The sequence below is a fragment of the Peromyscus maniculatus genome, chromosome 12 (assembly GCF_049852395.1).
Source record: "Peromyscus maniculatus bairdii isolate BWxNUB_F1_BW_parent chromosome 12, HU_Pman_BW_mat_3.1, whole genome shotgun sequence".
NCBI lineage: Eukaryota > Metazoa > Chordata > Mammalia > Rodentia > Cricetidae > Peromyscus > Peromyscus maniculatus.
The window spans coordinates 36,972,430-36,987,799 of record NC_134863.1 but is presented as its reverse complement, the minus strand read 5'-3'; the positions used below and the strand labels follow the sequence as shown (position 1 = coordinate 36,987,799).

Below are 15,370 nucleotides of genomic sequence, written 5' to 3'. Positions count from 1 at the left end.
CACACACACACACACACACACACACACACTCCCTCACTCACAGACATGCAGACGCACAGACATGCAGACGCACACTCAAATATGCCTTGTCTGAAACACCTGTGAACTGTGTGTGTATGGGAAAAACAGGCTCTGTAGAAGCACGCCACTGTTCAGCTGTTACTAAAGCAGGGGCGGCAGGCCCGCAGTAACCACGACCTTTAGAAACCACTACAAATGGCCAGAATGGGGACTGTGAAAAGTTGTGTTTATTTATTTAATGGGAGTGTGGGTGTGGTGCCACGACGTGTACGGAGGTCAGAGGACAGGTTTCAGGGGTCAGTTCTCTTCTTCCACCATGTAGTCCCAGGAATAGAACTCAGGTCACTTTCCACCATCTTCATGTTAAACTGATGGTCACTAAGTGCATGCCGTTGGCCTGGCTAATGAGTGCCAGCTCTCCATTCGGTGTCTGATACTAGATAAATGGTAAGTCTCCTTTATCTAGTAGTGTCCTTCAAGGAAACTTGGAAGGTGGTATAGACATTTCCTATGGATCCCATCAGGACATTTAGAATAAATGAGGGCTGGAGAGAGTGCAAATTAGGTTGCAGAACGAGAGGGTGAGTTTTAAACATCAATAGACCCTCAAGCCACACTGTGGCTTTAAAGACCAGATTGTAATATAGACAAATTGAGGGATCCCTTTGAAAGAATCCTTCCTTCAAAGGGAATATTGTGTTGGCAATATGCTGATTAAATTCCTACTGTGCACTTTCTTTTTAAATGTCAAAATCTGTTTGCTTCACTGACTTACAGCCGTGCCCTAACTTCTGATGGCTCTAGGATTTACTGAGTCTGGCGTGAAAACATCTAGCGTCCCCATATTAGGAAACAGAGGAAGCTCCCCCAGTCATCATGGCTGTATGTCTGCAGAGGTCACGCAGATTCTTACAAACAGGAAATCATGTGGCTTTAAGTAAAAGGCCAAAGAGTAGAAATGATGAAGATAAGCTCAGCAGGCCAGAAACCTGCTGTGCTGAGCCCAGAAACTCGGGGAAACTGCAAAGGCCTCCTGCACCGAGTGTTTCATTAAACCCTGGGAAGAGGTCTAGAGACAAACATTACCCAGGTCTCCAGAAAATAAAAGTCATGTTGTCACGTATGTGGAATTATAAAATCGAATTAACTCAGTTGCTGATCTCATGGGGGAAAGTTATTATTAGGATTCTCAATATCACTGTAAAAAAAAATATGTTTGCTATGTGTACCTGGTCTCATGTCGGTTGTGTTGAGGAGATCCTTTGCTTTGGGAGAGTTATATTCAGGGCTGTACTGCACTGAGATCAATAGGTATCAGACGCGAACACAGTGTCTCTAACATTCAGTTGTCACACGACAATTCAGGTACTTACAAAAACACAAAAGGTCAGTTGTGAGCCTCTATGGGAACAGTGGAGTAATAAATAAGAAATTGAGGACTGTGTGTGTTTAGTTGGGATGTGAGTTGGTAGATAAATAGCAAATGCTAATTTTGCTATTTAATTCCTAGGACACATAGCAGCATCAGGGAAATTCTTCAGGCTTATTCTGGGAGTTTCTAAATACATTCTAATATTATGTTTTCATTACAAACTATCATCCTGTGATTTCCCACAGTATAAATTTTAATTCAATCCAATAAACAGATGTGAATCTGATTTGAGTGTTAGGTTCTACAGGGACATAAAATTATATTAGACATATTTTCTATCATGTCATATACTTATAATAAAATGTAAAAAAAAATTAGTAGTACTCAGGGAAAATAATTTATCAGATAAATACAGAAAAGCTTTTTGAAGCCACATAATTAAAAACAGTTAATAGCAAAAGATAGGCATATGTCATAACAAGACCCTGGAACTCATATATACAAATTAATAGTATACGCTGGGGAATATCTTAAGGAAATATTTGCTCTCACAGTCAGTGAACTAAATAGAGAGTCTTCACCACTACCTACAAACTCATAGTGGCTTGTGGTTGCCTGCATAAGACTTGTACAAGACCAAGGCAGTCAACATCCCGGCATGGAGGAGAAAGTGCTCAGAATCCTATACCCCTACCTGAAGAGCTTTGGACAGTTGATGGCTTCTGTGGTAATGGAGAATCAGTTTTCTTTAAAAGTGTGGCTCCTGTAGTTCTACCTCTATCCAGTGATGGCCCCACATCCAGTAATACATGAACAGCACAAATTTGACTCAATGGATTATTTCTAAAAACAGGGAAGGACACAAAGTTGGGAGGACGTAAAGGGGGGTAGGTGGGCTGGGAGCAGTTAGGGGTAGGAGGCATAATGAATATGATCAAAGTACATTATATGAAATCTTCAAAATAATAAAAATGTATTTTAAAATGAGAAAACAGAAAGAGGCCTATCTAAATACTTATCATAATACCCATAGATTAGTACAGTTTTCGCCTCTCATCAGAGAAGCTTCCTTTTGCCACAGATACACACAACTAATACCAATTATAAATGGCTATGGGCTATTCAGCCATAAATGGGACATCTCTATCATACCAACTCCACACAAGCTCTAGGAACATTATAGAAGAATGGTAGAAAGACTGTCAAGCCAGAGGTTAAGAAGACGTCTGTGGAATGGTGTCTTCTGGATATGACAGGACAGGGCCATTGCACCATGAACTCACAGCAGCTACAGGTGCCTGCACAAGACTTCCACAAGATCAATGCAGCTAACATCCCATGGATGTGAAAGGGGTTCATGAGGCCCCACCCCTAGCTGAAGAGCTATTGGCAGCTGATGACTACTGGGAGAGGTTGAAAGGGTTTTCTTCAGAGATGTGGCCCTGGTACGTTGCTCGTATTCTAGAGGACAGCCCTAATCCCATGCACATACAGGCATCACTAGACTTAGTAAGTGATGGAAAATAACAAGAGGAGGAGGAAGAGGAAGGGGAAAAGGAAGGGGGCACAGCACAGAGAAGGAGGCAATGAGGGATCCAAGAGGAAGAGGAAGGAAGGGCAAGGGGTAGATATGATCAAAATACACAGTATACATGTATGAAATCCTCAAAGAATAAATAAAATGTTAAAAGGTCTTCATATGGGGACCAGGACACAACATTCAAACCATTCAATATTCATGGTAATGTCACATAACTGAACACTAGATGCTTACATTGTTTAAAATTTTCATCATATTTATATTTGGGCTGTCTTATAATCAGGCAAGAAGCAATGGTTTCAAAGGTGCCTATGAAACCTTGAGATCTAGAAACAGCATCACAGTCTCTTGGTGGCAGCCGACCATTGTTGTCTTGGCTGTTATCAAAACACAAAGTACCTGCCGAACTACAAAGGGTTAACAACTAATGGTGGTGAGAAATAGACTGGTCCAGTGCGGCTGAAAATGAATGTGAGGAGGGGGGCAAGCAGCCTGTCATGACACCGCTGGCAGGGAGGAGAACACGTGGAGAAAATTCGAAGATGTGAAGTAGACTGGAGATAGAGAAGCAGGGATCAATATAGTCAGCAACGGCTGTGAAAAAGCCCAGAGCACCCACCCCCCGCTGTGTCCGGTGCTCAATACAGCCAGTGCTAACTCCGAGCTGGCTCCAGGCAACTGAAGCCAGCCAGAGACGAGACAGAACCACTAAATCAAATCATGCCAACGTCCCTCTGCGGAACTGGAAATCCTGAGCCCAACACAAAAACAGAGAAGGCTCCATGGGCGAATTTTAGCATTAGGTGAGCTGGAAAGGAGCATAGGAGAGCAATTTTCCATGATTCAATATGACCTCTCCAGTCCCTACCACATTAATTCTGTTGCCAAACCATTGTACGCAATTTAATGACACATTTCATGTCCCTCCTTGGAACTTGGATTTGTAGCTGTTTCTGGTGAGGCATTCATCTCAAATAGACTACAAGTAGATAAGGCAAAGACAACCCTCTACCTCTTGTAAGGTTGTATGTCGAAAAGTCACTAACAACATGGCCTTTGAGAGAAAACGGTATATTCAAGTCCACACTGGCTGTGCAACGTAAGGGCTTGATTTATGGTGAGATGAGGAAGGCCCTTATCCATGGAAGCAACATTAGGGAGACAGCAAAGCCAGTAGTCAAGATAGATATTTTAATACGATATTTTAAATATATATAAGGAAAACTCATGGAAAACAAAATATCAAGCTTTTAGACAAAGTCCCAAATAGTTGGCTATTTGTTATGAAGCCACATTCTAAGTATATTGTCCGAGGAATAGTATTCTGCAAGCCACCTGTGGTTCATGAGCCTTCAAGGTCATCACGGAGCCTGGTGGTGATTTAGCAGAGAGAGGAGGGATAAACAGAGCCATTCTCGACTTTAACCATCTTAGTCCACTTGGTGTCACTGTCACAGAACACCTGAGCCTGGCAAGTTTATAAAGACCAGAGACCCATTCTCTCACAACTCTGAAAGCTGGGAAGTCCAGAATCATGGCGCATCGTTCGGGCACTTCCAAGACGGTTGCTTGAATGCTGTCCTGCTGATGCTGACTACTGTGTCCCTACCTGACAGAGGAGTGGAGGAGAGGAAATCTACTCCCACAAGCCTCCTTCTGTTTATTTGCTTGCTTTGGGTTTGGGTTTGGTTTGGTTTTTGGTTTTTGGTTTGGTTGTTGTTTTGGTAGTGTTGGCAGTGAGCTGTGTTCCAATCACCACAAGTCCTTTCAGTGGCTCATTCATGTGGGAGATTTCACAGCCCAAGCACCTCCAACTGGGCACCGCCTTCTACCATTGTGGCATTGGGAATATGTTTTGGAGGTCCAGGAACAAAACCATTTAAACCACGGCAATAATTCTCCAAATTTCCCATTTATCTGGGTATATAGTAAATGTTCATAAAAATCACAGAGTGCTTGTGGGAAGAACCAGGCAGAAGTGAACTTGTATTATGGACCACCTACTAAGTGTCTGGACTACACAGCTAGTTAAATGTATACTGCACATTAAAACACAAGGGCCCCCAATTAAGACTTCTGGCAGTGGTGGATGCATAGCCTGAACAAGCCATCCTCTGTGATTGAATTGGTGACAACCTCGGTTGTCATTGGAGAGCTTTCAGCCAGTCACTAATGGAGGCAGATTCAGAGACCCACAGCCAAACATTGGCCCGAGCCTTGGCTAGCCTGGCTCATGAGAACTCACAGAGTCTGAACCAACAACCAGGGAGCCTGCATGGGACCTAGGCCCTCTGCATATATGTGACAGTCGTGTAGCTTGATCTATTTGTGGGACTCTGGCCATGAAAGCAGGACTGTCCCTCTGCTTTGGCTGGTTCTTTGGGAACCGATTTCTCATGCTGGATTGCCTTGCCCAGTCTAAATACAGTGGGAGGTGCTTGGTCTTGTGGTAGCTTGATGTATCATGCTTTGCTGATGCCCAAGGAAGGCCTGTCACTATCTTAGTGAATACCCAGGAGTGGTGGATTGAGGGGCGAGGTGAGGTGGAAGGAGGGAATGGAAGGAGAGGAGGGAGGGGAGCCTTTAGTCAGGATATAAAATAAATAAGTTGATTAAATAAAAAGGGTCCATTTTACATAAGATGTAAACCCATAAAGTTTTTTGAATATTTATTAACATTTTGAAAGGTGGATAATTTTTTCTCTGCATAACAGAAAGAAAAAAAAAGAGAAATAAAGGCACTATGTGTGTGTGTGTGGTTCCCTGACAGTCTTCCTACAGAGCAGGTCAACTGAGATCATTTATACCAAAAAAGAATTGAAATATACGTTATAATACTAGTCACCACTAATGCGTTGATATAACATAAGAACCTTTTCAACCAGCATCCTGCCCGGATAAAGGTTTCTCGCTTTCTAGAATTTATCCTGAATTTCTCATTTCAGATACACCTAAAAGTTTAACTTTTAGTTATCTAGTGGTTCAGATTTGCTCTAGATGTGGTCCCAAGGCATGATTTTCCTTGGTTCTGGGCATCCTAGCTTTAAAATGCTTTGGTTCAAGTACCTTCTTCTTCTGTGTGGCCATGGGCAAGATAGCCTTAATTTATTCCAGACTGTGTAAGGAGTATAAGATAAGCTTGAAGAAGCTTTGCAGTGCCTAGAACATAGTGTGCATTAAACAGGTCAAAGACGATCTGTTAGCTATTGTCAAATGGTTATCTATTAGCCAATTGGTTATCTATTACCAAATGGTCAGCCTGAAAATATACATACATGTATCATTACGTAGACTGAGCAGGTTGTACGTATGTATTTAGTGTTTATATATATATAGTATATATATATTATACATATATGTATGTAACAACAATAAAATAAGGGCCATGAATTTGAAAAACAAAAACAAGGAGGAGTGTATGGAAGACTTTGAAGGGAGGGAAAGGGAGGAGAAAGTGATGTAGTTATACTCTCAAAAAAATAAATAGTTTAAAATAAAAATCTTTAATGATGAGAACTTAGCATTTCAGTTGCAGTCAGAGCATAATTACAGAACTTCCCCCTCTCCTAGCTCTAGGCATTGGATAGCTTATCTGAACGAGCTCTGTCCACTCCTTCCCCACTTACTCTGTGACAGCGGCCATTCACATGCAGGTTCTTGCCACTGCAGACTAGAATCCCTCATGATCTCCTCATGTGAGAGGCTTCAGGACACTTTGTAGCTGAATTCCACCTTTAAACAAAGCTACCCTCTCCCTCTGCCACTGCTAAATGCCAAGGGAAAGCTAACAAAACAAAACAAAACAAAACAACTGTTGTATACACTGGTATACATGGATGGATGCTATCTTTATCAAGGAAAGCATCACAGTAAGCCATTCCCTGATATATAATAAAAGCCAAAGCAGTTTTTACCAGTCTCCATTCTATATCTACCCTCTTTAACAATGAGACAGATGGGACTATGTCAAATAAAAAACCACACGATGAACAAGCAAGAATACTTCAAAATAACTTTTACTAAATTTGTTCTTTGACGATTTCATACATGCATGTAATGCATTAGAATCACCCTCACCCAACTGACTCTTCTTATCTCCCTCCCACCCCATCACCCCTCTTTTCCCACAAGATCCTCTCCCACATTCACCTCTTTCTGTTTGAGTTTGTGACCCACTACATTTAACAAGCGCCATCTGTGTGACTGTGGGTTTGGAATTCTCCATTGGAGTATGGTTGGCTTATCAGTGGGAACAAAATTAAAGATGGCTACTGCCCTTCCACCAGAACCCATCAGCAGTCAGTAGTTCGTCAGGGAGGGATAGGGCCCCATGTGCTTCCTTAGGATTCATGATTGACTGTTGGCAGGCTAAGAATACTTTCTTTTTTCTCTTATTTTTGAGATTATAATTATGTAACCTCTCTCTTCCTTTTCCTCCCTCCAAACTCTCTCTCTCATACTCCTCCCTGCTCATTCTCAAATGCATGGCTTCTTTTTTTCATTAACTGTTGTTACATGACTATATGTATGTTTTCAGGGCTGACCACTTGGTATTAGATAACCAATTGGTATGTCCTTCCCTAGAGAAGACCATTTTCTCACTCTCGGGGTTCCTTGATTTCCTGTAGTTCTTTGTATAGGTTTGAGGCACCATGTTCTTCTCCCTGCCCACTTTGTTATGGATGTTGGTGTTGTCCTTGTACAGCTCCTGTGTAGGCAATCATTTGTCTTTATACCCAGAAGTGTAATCCTCATGCCTCATGAAGAAGGGGACTTTGAAACAGAGACCGTTGTATAAAACCACAACCAATCAAAATGCAGTGTTGTGGAGCCCAGTTCCAATGGCTACATCTACACTGCCACACCTAAGGCTCAGGGAACACTACAGAAGGAAGGGCTGGAAGGCTGGAAGAGCCAGATGACCAGAGTTTGCTGGGAGAATGAGTCTCCTAGTAACGTTAGAAGCCACACCCATTAAAGACACTCCAAGAACGTTTTGAACTACAAAATCTTTATAAAACCAGCCTACATTCAAGATGCTGTGAGAAGTACCTTGTGCTGAAGGTCCTGCAGGGGGAGCCAGCTTCCTTAATGATTGCCTTCAGGTCTGTGATGCCGATGGAATGCCTTCTGCTTCATTCTGCTGGTACTCAGGACTCTCCTGGGCCCGTCTTGGGAACACATCCTCCCTTTGCTCTTCTTCAAAAGGAATATTAAAGGTCGTGTTCCCAAGACTGATTTACCAAGCTGTAAAGGTGCATACCTTGTTTTGGGGGTAAGGCTTATGATCCATCTGCATATGACACTGTTAACGATCTCAGCCAGACTAAGCCAAAGAATTGTGGTTTACATAAGACTGCTATTTAGTATTATCTTGAAATCTCTATATAATTACTCTAATAAGTCTTTCTGTGCTGAATTCACTCATCGACCTAGATTCTACTTCTACCCCAAATCTAACTTTTTAAACTAGAGGTTCCAAGTCACAGAGAGTTTCATTCATTATTTTAAATCTGTCCCCCTATCAAATGTATTCCTCTTCACCCTTCTTCCCTTTGGCTCCGCCCATTTCCCCTGTGTATAATAATTCATCAGAAAAGTTTACAGTTAGGCCAGCCATTCTCAGCCTTAGCTCCCCCGAGGAACTTCAAAAATTGTTCCAGGTTAGGCCTGGGCTCAGACAGATTGAATGTGAATCTCTTGAGGGGAAACGTGTGCCGTGAACAGTTTTCAAGCAGCTAATTGAGAAGATTGAGTTAGACGAACACAGAGAAGGAATTTAACCTGCAGACTGCCTTGTGCTCCCCAAGAGTCCTGTCCTCCCTAGGAAGCTGGTCGGCATCATGTGGACACTGACAGTCATTGTGACCACAAGGCTTGCCATGGAAATCTGGGTAGGGGGATAATAATAGGAACTTTTCTTCATCAGCCCAAGACAGGACATGAAAGATAGGAGTCAAGTTCTCCCAGCATGTGCCAAATAATCAACACTTAGACCCCACTTTTGGTGAGTTCTTCTGAGGCCAATATAGCCATAGAAGCAAACAAGGACTAGGACCATGACTGCAATGAAGAACCATGACAAGGACAAAATATGAGGAGGCCACTTCTTCACGGGTGCCTTCCCGTCATGGGCCAGACTCTGAAAATACGTCTTCCTTAAATTCTTTGCTCTATGGTCTCAACTTCATCCTATTCCTGCTTCTGAAAGGGGCTAAATCAGGCCCTTTCTTAGGGAATTCTAGGAAGACCAGAGACGTGGAATTAGGAAAGTGATGTAAAAAAAACTAACCATCAAAACCCAAACAGTGTTCCCAGCACATCTTAACAGTGAGACTTCCTAAATGAGCCTTGAGGGTCTGCTATTAGCATGCTCTCCTGCCCTGAAAGCAAGGCTGAATGTTTAGGTCTGTTCAGAACATGTTTTTACTTATGTTAGGAGGAAAAGGAGTCATTTTTATTAAATTGTAAGAATAACAATACTTTCTCTAGTAATATACTCAATCTCCTCCCATTTCAAATCTTCATCATCCTTGTTTTACTAACGCTTAAATAGGACTTGTCAGGCTCAAGAGTGACTCAGTGGTTAAAGTCTTTGTCCATCTTCCAGAAGAACTGAGTTCAGCTCCCAATACCCACATTGAGCCTCTCCTAGCAGCTCTAGTTCCAGTGGATTCGATGCCTTCTTCTGGCTCCCACAAGCATCTGCACTCATGTGCACCTACACCTAGACACACATACACAGAATTTAAACAAGTAGTGTTGAAGAAACAGTCAGTTGAGGCACATCCACACACTCTGTGTTCTGTAACGGAGTACTGTTTCTCTCTCCAGGAGAAAGATGGAGTCCAGGAAGTTCTCTTCACTCACGATGACCGAATCAGCAATTCCACGTCATTTAAAGGCAGAGTGGAGCTGGGTACAGACTGTGAACTCCACCTCTCCCCAGTCCAAATCCAAGATGATGGCACGACATTCTCTTGCCACTTGAGAGTCAGTCCTCTAGAAGTCTGGAAGACCTCCACTACAGTCAAGGTTTTCGGTAAGGAGTTTGTTCAGTGATCTCTCTGCCACCTCTGTCAACGCCTCAGACCGTGCTCTTCCCTTAGGAGGAAGCTCCCCCCCCCTCCCCCCCCTCCCCCCCCCCCCCCCCCCCCCCCGCCCCACCGCTTTTACACTGGACAGCAGCCATACAAGGGTAACTCCTGCAATTCTGTTTTCCTTGATTCCTATCATTCTCGTTGGGGGTGGCACCAAAGGTGGAAGGCTAAGGAATAATTATTCAGTTAATAGAATAAAGCTACTAGAGAGCCGCATACAGGTCAGCTTCTTGGTGGCCTCTACCTTGTTTGCAGGCGTAATGTTTCCTAGGGGTACTGGAGATCTCTTTAATTATAACTGCCAAAGTCTAATTGCTCGGCTGTCTAATTATCTGAGTTATTTTCTGGTGCAAAGTGCAATAAGGCCACCATGAGAAAAAGCAGCTGATTACAGTCAGAGCAACTGCAGGAGGCCCCTGCAAGAGCCATCAGGCAAGAGCTTGCTAGGGTGAAAGTCCACTGGGGCTTCCCACAGTGGCGCCCACAGGGCTGGCTCTCTGACCTGATCCTTATCACACTGACCTGTGAAATGCACCACAACCTCATCCAGAATGTAAAGACTCTGCGGGGTGCAATTTGAAGAGAAAAATGGGAATGGTCTGTTTGGCTTCCTGGTGCAAGGAAATATTGCTCAAGAGAAGCCCCTGGCTTTGGCGATTATTTTTATTCTTCTGACCATGACCTGCCGTTTTTAAAGGCATTCTGAAGGAGGGCAAAAGGGGAAAGCAACCACGTGGATGGGTAATCAATTGTTTCTGAAATGAGGTAAACAAAGAGAGAATAAACTTCATAAAATATAAGGGCCTGCTAGATTGCTCCTCAGCTTTCTGAGTGACAGAGCAGGCAAAATAAAATAAAATATAAAAACTTTTTTTTTAATTTAGAAACTTATTGCATTGAATTAGAGGTCAGAAAACTCAGTCGGTGGAAGAAAACACAAAGTTAATTATAAAGAGAGGAATAGCTGAGGCAAGATTCATTTAAAATGGAATTTCATGCACATAGCTTTCTCCTGTGCCTCACTGTCTTCCCTGTCCCCTTTCCAATCCTCTCCTCCTTCCTTTCCCTCTATGCCTCCCTTCTCTCCCATGTCTCCTGGGAGAATGGACTAGATCATAATTATCCACTGCCATCAGTTCTCTATGAAGCTTAGACAGTGGTGTCCCATGAAGACTTCCAAACAGACTGTGAGTGGCTTCTATTGTACCGATAGCACCCTTCGTTCACTTCCAGGGTGTGACTGTCTCAGCAGAAACACAAACTGACTCATCTGGCCCTGCCATTGGCAAGCCAAGGAAGGCAGGCATCCAGGGTGTGGGAAGAAATATGCATTTTAATTTAGGCGAGATCTTTGTGCCGCAGCATGATCTAATCGCCTTGTCAACATGTAAAGCCTGGCTGCATGTCTTTGCCGCCCTCAGAGTTTTTCATGTTGGTCTGGAAGGCATGCATACTCTTACATCCCACATTCAGCACCTTCTCTGTTTCTACATCTCCCTGTCTGGACATTTTCCTCTCTTCTTCTTTACACTTTTGGACGGTGATTAGAAATATGGAACTCCGTCTGCTTATTTTACAATGTTCAGTTTGCATTGCTTAATGGAATTCTTTAGTAAATATACTATGTATAGACATGCTGCTAGATGCAAAGTAGGTTCTCTAAGATTTTGCTGTACCTCTGATAGGCATGTTTATTTAGGTTGTAAGTTTGGGCAACTGATTCAGGAGGATTACCAGTTTGAGTGCACGCTGCGCCATGAAACCCTGCCAATTAAATAAATGAATAAAGAAAAAAATAAAATTTGCTTTTTGTCCAGTAGGGTTTACCTACACTAAATAAGCCAAAACAAAATATGAAACATTTTAATGATGGAATGTGTCACCAATCCATCCATCCATCCATCATGCACTACACCACTTAATTCTTCTTCCGGAGCCATCACTGCCTGATTTTTAACTCTGGAGAGCAGGGAGCAGAGGCAGCCCGCACCTGCGCATTCCCCACCAACTCGCTCCTGAGGCTTTCCTTGCTCTTCCCTACTCTGAACCCGAACAGTTGACCCTTTCAAGCTCATAGACTCCCTCTCTCAACTCCCCTGGGACTTTCAAGTTCTTGCAGGACCTTCATTCTGCTTGTATTTGTTTCTGGTAAGAGTTCAGAAATACTGTTTCATCTGTCAGCTTCTGTGTCTTGGTTTGGATTGGAGGGAGAGAGGCATTTAAGCAAGACTGTGACTTAAATTATTTTATTTGAGATGGGGCCCCAGTGCTGAGAGGTGGAAGTGGACAGGGGCTCCCACCCCTAGCCTAGAAGCCATCTGCCCCGACATCTGTTTGCAAGGGGAAAATCCGTGTTCTCCAATGGAGTCTCACTGGTTATATTAACCGCACTTAATGGCAGGCCTCCAGGTCCAGCAGTAGATGCCAAGACAACATGAGCTCAAGGGTATCTTGGAAGACCTTTTGCTGGGCTTTTTTTTTTTTTTTTTTTTTTTGGTCTTACTGATCTTTTTGCTTGTATATTAGTTTCTGATTTTGTGCTTTTGCGGCCATGTATGTAAGTGTTTTATGTTTTTGTTTTTTAATTCTGGTTATTTGCTTTTTCCATCTGATTATATTCTGAAGAGAAAGAAAGGAAAAAAGCCTGTGGAGTGGGGTGGGTGGGATCTGGGAGAAGCTGAAGGAGGGAAAACACGACCAAAGTACATTGGATGAAAAAAAATTTTCTTCAGTCAAAAAGTGAAACTGTAAAAGTATCCCCAAATAAATTACATGCGGACACTAAAGATATTGATAATAATAATTTATCTGAGAGGTCATCCTGGAAAACAGAGCAGGGGTGGGAAAGTGAGTCTTAGAGAGGGAGGAAGATAATGAATGCACATGGCCGAACCAGCTACTTCTTCAAGCTTAGAGGCCAGTCTTGCTGAGAGCTCTGAACTACGGCACAGAATACACATCAGGGGCTGGTGGGGTGGTTCAGTGGTTAAAGGGGCTTGCACACAAACTCAGATAAATTAGAAGTTGCAATGCACCAGTAACAGTATTTTATTTTATTTTTTGAGCCCCAGAATGCAAGGTGGAAAGAGCGGTTCAAACACCCAAACATTGTCTACTGATCTTTTATAGGCATGTTATGGCACTCAGGAGCCAGCACTCACACATATCACACACACACACACACACACACACACACACACACAAATTCATAAATACACAAACAAACAAATACTAAATGAATCCCATTAAAATAAAGCACACACATCTGATGTCTCGAAGGAAGAGCAAGGAAGCCCAGGTATTTACCCACAGACTCCCATCTGTTATATTATCTCCTTCCAGCTTCACTCATATTCTCAGTGAGTCCTGAGTGAGGCAGGGGGGTCCTGAGGATGCTGAGCAGCAGCCATCAGTGAATAGACATCAATGCTCAGCAGGCCCCTAAACCACACGGGACAGAGAATCTCAGGCCATCCTCCCGTCCTCAGCTTCAAGGCACTTGAGGCACTTTCAATTTCATGTGACAACCAGGGTTTGGTTTCTCCTGATGTCTGTCAGCGCCAAGCAAGCCTAACAAGTATCACGTGTTTTCCTGATTCCCTTCAAGGTCCTGTAACTGATCCATTTCCTTGGCCTTGGGATGCTTAGGATCCCCCTTGTTTCTCCCCATGCCACCCTTCCCCTACTCTGCCCCTCTCCCGCTCCACACCTCCCCCACTCCACACCTCTCCCACTCCACCCCTCCCCCACTGCACACCTCCCCCACTCCACACCTCTCCCACTCCACCCCTCCCCCACTCCACCCTCCCCCACTCCACCCCTCCCCCACTGCACCCCTCCCCCACTCCACCCCTCCCCCACTCCACCCTTCCCCCACTCCCACTCTACCCCTCCCCCACTCCACACCTCTCCCACTCCACCCCTCCCGCACTCCGCCCTTCTCCCACTCCACCCTTCTCCCACTCCACCTCTCCCCCACTCCACCCTTCTCCCACTCCACCTCTCCCCCACTCCACCCCTCCCCCACTCCGCCCCTCTCCCACTCCACCCTTCTCCCACTCCACCCCTCCCCAACTCTACCCCTCCCCCACTCCACCCCTCCCCCACTCCACCCCTCTCCCACTCCACCCCTCCCCCACTCTACCCCTCCCCCACTCCACCCTTCCCCCACTCCACACCTCTCCCACTCCACCCCTCCTCCACTCCACCCCTCCCCCACTCTACCCCTCTCCCACTACATCCCTCTCCCACTCCACCCCGCCACAGTCCCGTTTTCACTGTATCATCCCTAGCACCACATCACACCTCCCAAAGCCTCTACTCCAAGACTGGGTTAGAAATGCTTTTTCTTTGAAAGCACTCAATACTGTTATTAGTGCGTTGCAACTTCTAACTTATCTGTATTAACTGTGACAATGTAAGTTCTCTGAAGACAACACATGTAATTTCTCTACCTTTGTTTCTTGGACATCTAGTACACTGCTGAGCAATCCATGAGTGTTTATTAAGTAGTTGCAAATGAATAATGAACCTCATAAACCACAAACACACACCTAAATGTAAATAACACACACACACACACACACACACACACACACACACACACACACACACACGGGCAAGTAGAATAGAATCCAATGCCACTAACTGTATTTTATTTACCTTTAAGCTAAGCCAGAAATCCTCATGATCGTGGAAAACACCACTAAGGATGTCTTAGGAGAGGTGAGTTACATCAAATCCTTTAAACATCTATAATATTATATGCCAAGCCTGGCCGAGTTGCCAGGAACATTTCCTCAAAAGACCTTATTTCTTGGTCCTTAGCCAGTTTACTGCCACTGTGAAGGAAGGAAAGCTGGGATGATTCTGGAAACGGAATAGAAATCCTTGCTTTGACTTACTGTTCTCAGAAGGTCTGAGCTGCATCCTTAGGTCTCACTTTCCTGGGCTGTGGGGGTATTTCAATTGTTGAAGTGTCTGTGTGATAAAAAACTGAGGGAAAGTGGGACAGAAAGCAGTGTGAATCCCGGTAGAATAGAGTTCTGCTCAGCTACGCTGAATTTGTTGTTCTCTTGAGCTAGCGTTCCCATTGCTGTAAGAGAAGAGAAATGGTACCCTCTCTGCCCTCCTCCCAAACCCAGCTATTTCCCTGGCAACAAGAGGAAGGGCAGGAGAAAAGGGAAAGTAGAACACGATGCTCCGAGTTCACATCTTTCAGAATAGTTCTCAGCCTCCAGTCATGGGATCTGGACACACTTCCGGACTGACTGTGTGTGGCCTACCCAATCGTAATATCAGCTTGTTACGGTTTTAATAATGAAATCAATGTACGAG

General features: G+C 44.0%; 1 protein-coding gene across 2 annotated transcripts in view; it reads left to right on the top strand.

Moving 5' to 3' along the window:
* The window catches only part of Cd96 (CD96 molecule), a 77,910-nt gene that overhangs the window by 13,015 nt on the left and 49,525 nt on the right, over window positions 1–15,370 (top strand). For both annotated transcript variants that reach the window (XM_006975808.4, XM_076548920.1), the window contains exons 4-5: window positions 9,768–9,975; window positions 14,703–14,758. In XM_006975808.4, the coding sequence (XP_006975870.1) occupies window positions 9,768–9,975; window positions 14,703–14,758 (264 nt within the window). The remainder of the gene's footprint in view (window positions 1–9,767; window positions 9,976–14,702; window positions 14,759–15,370) is intronic.